This window comes from Buceros rhinoceros, unplaced genomic scaffold (genome assembly GCF_000710305.1).
Source record: "Buceros rhinoceros silvestris isolate BGI_N320 unplaced genomic scaffold, ASM71030v1 scaffold7399, whole genome shotgun sequence".
In the NCBI taxonomy this organism is placed as follows: Eukaryota; Metazoa; Chordata; class Aves; order Bucerotiformes; family Bucerotidae; genus Buceros; species Buceros rhinoceros.
Window position 1 is genome coordinate 1,270 of NW_010433175.1, and position 8,014 is coordinate 9,283.

At 43.9% G+C, this 8,014-nt stretch overlaps 1 protein-coding gene across 1 annotated transcript; it reads right to left on the minus strand.

Moving 5' to 3' along the window:
* Positions 1-3,849: 3,849 nt before the first annotated feature.
* Positions 3,850-8,011, minus strand: LOC104500370 (chromosome unknown open reading frame, human C12orf49; the record flags this gene model as incomplete). Its single annotated transcript, XM_010144006.1, has 5 exons — positions 3,850-4,106; positions 5,189-5,302; positions 5,909-6,060; positions 7,234-7,390; positions 7,934-8,011. Coding segments are annotated over 5 exons (585 nt in total), but the record flags the coding sequence as incomplete, so codon positions are not given.
* Between the last annotated feature and the right edge of the window lie 3 nt (positions 8,012-8,014).

Sequence of the window (8,014 nt, forward strand, 5' to 3'; positions counted from 1 at the left end):
GGTTTTCTCTAGTCTGCAACTTTGTGTTATTTTACTGTAGGTGAAACAGCAGACCACAGCAACAAACATGCTTCAATGCCTGAGAATTCTTGCTTAAGACCTATGCTTGTAATCTAAGAACCATGATTTCTAAGAAAAATCTGTGGCCATATGACTGCCTCGAAAAAGGAAAACATCATGTCGACAATATTCATGTTGCTACAAGTCAGACCTTATTTGACCAAAAATACCAGACAAAACTGCCGTCTTTAATTAGGCACGGATCAAAAATTAAGAACTAAGTACTTTTCCATCATTCCCTGCAGGTTTTGAAGTTGGCATTTTTTCCCCCTCTGCATACAGTTACTTGTTTGCCTTGGGTTGTAAAGAAATGCGCAGGGCTTTTATTAAAGCACCAATAATTTGCTGAACTCCATCTTTTGTGGAACTTGCTGAGTTAGAAAATTCCTTTTCGCCTCCTCCCCCACCTCCCCCTGACTAGAATAACCGAAGAACAAATATCACATTATGGTGCTAGGTACAAGGATCTAGTGTGTTTGCAGTGTAAGTGACTAGCACAAGACAGAACAAGTCCTAAAGCTCAAGCCTGACCAGCTAAATGACAAGGGAAGTAAAAAAAGCATTTGCTCTTTAAAAGCATATCAGATCAAAAGACTCATGTTTATGATTTGCTGTGCTTAGTGCTTTATATTCAGAAATTGGCTCCTAATTATAGTTTGTTAGAAAGTTCCCCAAGCGATGAGAGCCTGAACACATACAGGAGATAGAGTGAAAAATTGTCATTACAATGAGTGAGATTCTGAGGCTGCAGAAACCATGACCCCAATTCATCAACCGTTCTGTGTTGGCCTCAAGCCAGGAGCCTGGTTTTGCCTTTTCAGAACCTCAGCCCTTCAGAGTAAGAATTTTTACCCAATTTTCCATGTACCATCCCGATAGAGGGGTACAGCAGCGTCTTTCGAGGCCAGTGGCTCAAGTTTAAAGTCAGCAAAGATGGCAGTTACTGCTTTGCCCTTCCCCTGTAGGTTAGTTGCCAGACTGCTACAGCTAAACACTATATCTGTTCCTCATGAGATGTCAGCTGCTGCTGTTTTTCACTAGCATTAATATTTCTGTAAACTCCAGAAATCGAGGAGTACACAACCCATTCAATTATCCCTAGCACTGACCTCAGTGCAGATAAGCAGAGTTAGTCACTCCATCAAGCGCCCTCATTAAATCTGCTGCCAAACACAAGTCAACACCCCGAGTCTCTGAGCTGACAGATAGAAAGGAGATGTCAGACAGCCACTGACAACCACAGAATCACCAGGCTTTTTTTTTTTTTTTTTTTTTTGCAAGAGGGATTGACATCACTTAAACCACCCAGAAGTATCACCAGGAAGCACAGATTTGACTTTTCTCACCGAATCTTCACAACACGAAGCAATCATTTGCATTCCTTTCCCTGCTCAATCCTCACTTAAACCACCCAGAAGTATCACCAGGAAGCACAGATTTGACTTTTCTCACCGAATCTTCACAACACGAAGCAATCATTTGCATTCCTTTCCCTGCTCAATCCACTTTTGCAAAGGGCCAGATCTTTCTGTGCACCACTGAGAGAAGCATCTTCTTTTCTCAGGCTGAAACGATACAGATCTCGTTTACCTCCTCTTGCTTGCCTTTATTACACACATTCCAGTTACATGTCCCTCTCTGCTCCGCCGCATTCTTCAAATTTACATTTTGGTACAGTTACCTTGTAGTTCAAGGGAAGACACAAGAATAGGCAGTATTTTGGAACACAGCTGATTTTTAATGGTTTAACATGTAATATAGACACTATTTGAACAGCTCAGCAAACAGGAGGGAGGATGCCATTTCTGCCCCACTGAATGCACAATGGTCACAACGCACTTCTGATCACATCCTGTTTTTCTAGGAGAGAGAAAGGGGCCAGAAATTCCCACTAATACTGTCCGAATTTGGTTGGTTCTTATGATTTCTTACAATTACTGCTTCAAGTGGCGATATCACCTGCTAAGGAATACCAACTCAGAAAACAAAGCAAGAGCAAGCCACTAGTATCCTGATCTTAGTTGTGGTGCAAAAAGGTCTCAGCTGGAATGACACAACAGACCAACCTGATGGCCCTCCCTGAGGAAAACGGTTATGAAACTCTGGAACAGGGGTGAAAAATCTATTTAACACTGAAAAGAGAAGCAACCTCTGCTACCCTCTGAAGACAGCATTTCACACTGCACCTTCACACTGTATCAGGTCTGCTGCAGCAAGTTGCCATAGGATGGCAGCAAAGGGGAGACATTCTCAGCTGGATAAACTGCTAATGCTAAAGCGTTTAAGCTTTTGGAAAAACAAGATTTTCAGGAGAATCTGCTGATGGAACCATTAGCTCACTTGATGACTGCTGGGAAAGAACAATGAAAACAATGCAAGTGGATTTTATTAGGTGGCTGGTAGCACTACTTGCTTACATCATACGTGATTGCAATAGCGTTCTACAGGTCTCTTGCACTAGGATACTCCACCACTGTGCTTGTTGTGGGGTTTGGTTTATTTTTAAAGCCTCTGTAGATTGTTTTATTTCAGTCAGGGAATAGGAAGTATCAGTTTAAACAAATACACACAAAGTCAAAATCATGGAGGAGTTGGATGGGGTAAAAAGAAGAGAAATGAGGCACTGCATACAGAAACAGCCCGATTTTGTCTATAGCACTTGGACTTTGCCCAGCGACTTGCAGGGGGAGCACAAATGTAGTCAGCATTTTACAGGCACTCTACCCATCTTTTCTGTGTTGCGTGGCCTCAAGAGGGAGACAGTTTCAACTGCAACTTTAGAGAGCTAGGAAAAATTGTGGGAGAACCAACCCTGTTCTAGTGCCATTCTGATCGGACTGAAATTCCAGGGTAGCAAGCGTGTCAAACTGCAAATCAAAACCATCACCATTGTTTAACTGAACTCGTACAACACAGTTGTCCTCAGAGGAGGGCTTGTGCCATGTTCTAACGTTCTAATTACTTCGTGCACAAGGACATCATTAAACTGAAATCCTAGAACAACCCCACCCTTTTGCCTCCTGCACAACCAGGAGTGAAGTACATTTGAATTACCAAGGCCTGAACAAGTTCAAGCAAACAAATCTTCAGTGCTCCCTGTCAGAAAGTAGACTAGCAGAGAGCTGTTCACAAGACAAAGGCTCCTCTTTGAGGAAACTGTTGCAGAGTAACAAGGAAAGCGTTCACGGACAATAAACGTCCCATCCTAGGCAGATCGCTTCTCCCCTGCTGTGGGACTTTAACAAAATAACAACTCCATTGGAGTTCTAAATGCTTTAAGCTCACTAAGAGGAACATAAGCACTAGAGTGACAAATCCCAGTACAATTCCTTTAGTCTAAGGAAGGAAAAAACAACTTTAGTCAGGATCTAAAATATCCTTTCTACCTGGCATTACAAAAACAGGGACTGAAAGGGATCAACAACTAGCTACGCAAAGCATCAATACTTTCAGCTCATAATCCATATAAAATGAATAAATAATTAATAATTACATATGTAGTGTACACCATGCATGTCAAGAAGCATTCCAGAGAGAAGCACAACAGGTATGCTTTACTCTCTAAAAGTGAAAATCTTCGTGATTACTGTCACACTGGGAAGTCTCTGGACTGCAGACACAACTGAGCCTGCACGTACAGCCGTAAAGCTGCGTTAGATATTTTCCCTATAATGTTTTATAGCCTAGATCGGCTCTGTGCATCCTAAAATGCAGAGGACGTATTCAAAGGATGTACTAGCACTCTAGTACAGTATCTAAAGCAGGTGCGTAACAAACTGAAGGAAACACGATTCAATCCTGGGGAACTTAAGTCTCTTGCTTACACTGCACAGCTCTGGGTTCATCCCCAGAAACAACATACGCCATTTACACGGAGGCTCTCGTAAAGCGAGAACTGTTGTCTTGCTCTTTTGGACGCCAGTCTCCAGTTCCTTCCCTTCTGTGGGTAGAACATGCAGCTTTCAAACAGGCAGAAGCTCGGGGGGATATTCGCCATAGCAGTATTTTGCAACTGGATCTCTATAGGTGTTCTCATGCTGCACGCTCTGTCAGGAAGAGGAGGAGAAGCTTTAACAATACACATATATCGAAACAACACATCCCTTCACTGAGGGCCAAAACTCAGGGCATTACACATATGCAAGAAGTTTCCCAAATTCTTCAACGCACTGGAGTATCATCTGAAGTCAAACACCACTGCACTCCAACATCTAGAAAACACTTGCTGTACATTATAACTATACCCTGGACCTCCTTTTCAGGAGACTATCCAAGTAGGTGGGAACAGATTCAATAATAAAGTAATTATATATGCTTAGGCAATATCATCAAACATCCTAAGCAAGCAAGCCATAAAGTTGCCACTTGAGACGTGTAGTTTTATTGATAAAGCTGGAGTTCCAATACTATGGGTGAAAAAGAAAAACTTTGGAGACATCTGGAACTGCGCCCTGTTTGCAATCCACCCCCGTTACTATAGTAAATATTCAAGCTGGGTGACATCTCCAACAGCACCTTCTAAGTGAGCCGATGCTTGTTTAGACCAAAACTCCTAACAAAATCACATGGGTAACAGAAGTTCACCTCTGGTCTTAAAACCAACACACATTTTGAGTTCCGATGCGGATGACTGTCAGCATATGGGAAGTCTAAAAATGTACCTTAAAGTAACCAGCACCTGAAGCCACTGGGAACAACTCTCACTGTTCCCATCCTTACGGGAACACATCCAAGATCTTCAGCAGCCACTGAACTCAATTAGTCTCTTTTTAGTTAAGTACCTCTTTTCTAAAGAGATTGTACAACTTATCCTGCTCTAAATGTGCACTTTACTCTTCATTTCCTGCTGCTGTTACTATTGCACCTCATGAATCAGCTTAGCTCTCAGCCATAGCTAAGTACCTCTTTTCTAAAGAGACTGTACAACTTGTCCTGCTCTAAATGTGCACTTTACTCTTCATTTCCTGCTGCTGTTACTATTGCACCTCATGAATCAGCTTAGCTCTCAGCCATAGCTTCAGCATCTATGACAATGCCCATGCACAGACCAGCCATTCAGAGGTCCAAGCCCCATCTTCCAAGGGCTCTTCTGGGGTATTTCTCCATTTTTGATGTACTTGTGTCTTACCTGTGATGAAGTCCTACATTTCGCCAGACACAACTCGAAGTGATCTTCCACTGCCATGAAAAGGTTTTGGAAAGCAATAGCTGCCCGGTTCAAGAAACGTTCCAGAAGGTGTTGCTGTAGTGGTTAGAAAAAAAAATATGATGAAACAACAACAAAAAAAACCCTCCACAAAGACTGTAATTTGACATGGAGTCAGTGGTTAGAAAAAAAAGATGATGAAACAACAACAAAAAAACCCCTCCACAAAGACTGTAATTTGACATGGAGTAATCAAAGCCCACCTTGACCTACAGCACAAGTTCTGAGAGGAATAGAAAGCAACTCCACTTGGCATTTCTACAAGCACTGACAGGTTCCATCCCGGAACCCCAGCAGGGGGAGGAGGATCTGGAGGAGCTACAGAATACAGGGAAGTGGTAATTGCAAAACTGACACTGGCTGCAATAGTCCTTCTGCAATCTTTTCCCTTCAGCAAATGCAGTTCCCCTGAAGCTGAAGCATTTTGCAAGGCTCCCGGTATTTCCTCTCAAAGGTGGGAAGGATGAATTTTTTTAAAGCTTTATTTAGAACTTGCCATCTGGTCCTTGCAAGCTTTCCTCATCCTTCCAAGAAAAGGAACTGGCCCCTCTCAGGAAGAAGCTCCTCACAAACAAGCACTTTTAGCCCCAGAGGAACCCAAGCAGCTGAGAACACCTGAAAAGCAGGTGAAAGTCATCGCACCTTGCTGGGCTGCAGGCAGCAGGAAACGCAGTACTCATACACACTGCAGCAGCCGTTGGGAAGGCAGCTGTCGCAGCTGTACAGCTTTGTGCTGGGCACATTGACGTTACAACAGCCGTTCACCAGCAAGTCCTTCCTCTCACAGATGTAGCCTGAAAAACAAAACAGTGGTAAAAACCAGCAAGACACAGTCCTTTGAACATGTTATAGAAATCTATAGTAAGAACCACATCACTTCAGAACAGGTTTATTTATCATTTAGCAGATGATGATCACTCTCAATTTGACTTAAGTCCTACACAGAATTTATTTTAAGTAAAACTTGGACACAGAGCTGAGTTTCACAACAGCCTGGTGTTATCAGCACAGCAATTATCTACCTACTCCAAGAGGAGTATTTAAGTGCAGGATATTTAAGTTCTGATTTTTTTTGTTGTGACTGAAAGGGGAAAGGTGACTGGTGACAACTGAACTGAAAAAATACCATGACATACATTCTTTCAAGAGGTCCATGTCTGGATAACTCTCTCTACAATTCAGAAGAGACTTAGATTTATCCATGCAGGATAGCTGTAAAATTCATTGTTGAGTAGAATCCTTCATAGTTTAGAACCAGTGTCAGACTGAGGAAGTGATGTCTTTGAACACTCTGATTGTGATGTCAGAGACCTCAGAAGTATAATTCAGGCACTGCTTAATTTAACATTGATGCAAATCACAGAAGATGTGGTGGTTTTCTACAGCAAGGTCCAGTGCCCCAGCAACAAGCACACTGGAGAAGGCCCCACGCACTTAAAACCGGGGGTTAATTCGAGAACCTGCAAGAAAGATCCTTGGGTTTACAAGTGTCAGATGAGCTTGTTAACTGTGACTGAGCACCGATTATAGCAGTCCTGAGCTGCCTCCTGTCAGGTTTCCTCGATTGCTCTCACTAACATACCTGACAGCAGCAATACGCTGCAGGGAGATACAAATAGCTCCGCAAGCCAAACACTACATCGAGCAGGGCTCAAACGTTTGAGCTCTGCACAGAAGGAACGCGAGTTTTTGCATCTGAGGTGGTCCTACAGCCACGCTATGCAGCACATAGCCAGGCTACGGCACCGTGCCCAAGCTGAGCTCCACAGGACCCCAGCCTGCGTGCACCAGCTCAGACCAACCACGTCTGCGGCCACAGCACAGTGAATTGAGGATGAAGATGAAACACCAACAGCCGATGCTGTGCAGCAAGAATGCCTTCCTCAGGAAGTGCCATCAGCAACCACACAGGCAAAGCAGCAGCCAGCACTGCGACAGGCAGAATGAATTCGCAGCATCAACCATACCCAGTTCATCTGTAATGAGGAGCTTCCCCTGCACAGAATTCCGGCACTGGTTACTCAGCTGGCTGCTGTTTCCCGCACTGAACTTCACCTTCCACATGATCGGCTGCTCGTGCTCTTGCACTTGGAGGAGATTCCGATCTCTCACTGTCCTTTCTTCCTACAAGGAAAGACAGCAATGTGACCAAACACTTCCTCCTGCTGTTCCAGTCTTCGTGCCTTTCCCACAGTTAAACACACCTAGCAGCGTTTTCACTGGTAGCAGTAAACTCCACAGCTCAGGAAACTCAGGTGTCCGTAGCACAGGCAACATACGACTCGCAGTAACATGCTTTTTGCTACATGCAGCCCAAGAACAGCACAGTGAAACAGGTGTAACTGTTCACCAAAGGATCAGCTAACGCACCGAACTCTGTTACTGCAACCACAACAGCGGTAAACATTCTATTAAATAACCACAGTTACACATATTTCTCTTTTGTAAGTTTTTTGCTAGCGGGATTACAGTTCACAGGAAATATTACAACAGAACAATCAAGCCCCTTCGAGATTTCTTTTTTCCCCAGTTTTGTTCCAAAAGACCAGCGCTGTCAAACACGTATCCGAGGAGTTCAGTTGTTTAAACAGAAGCAACGCTGGGATAAGGGATGCTTTAATCCCCGCTTAAGTGTGCCGGGACCGGGGCTGCGGAGCGGGCACTGACCTGCTTGAAGGTGCTACTGAGGAAGTAGACGAGGGAGAGTCCGAAGACGACGCCGAGGACCCAGCGCTTCCTCAGCAGCCG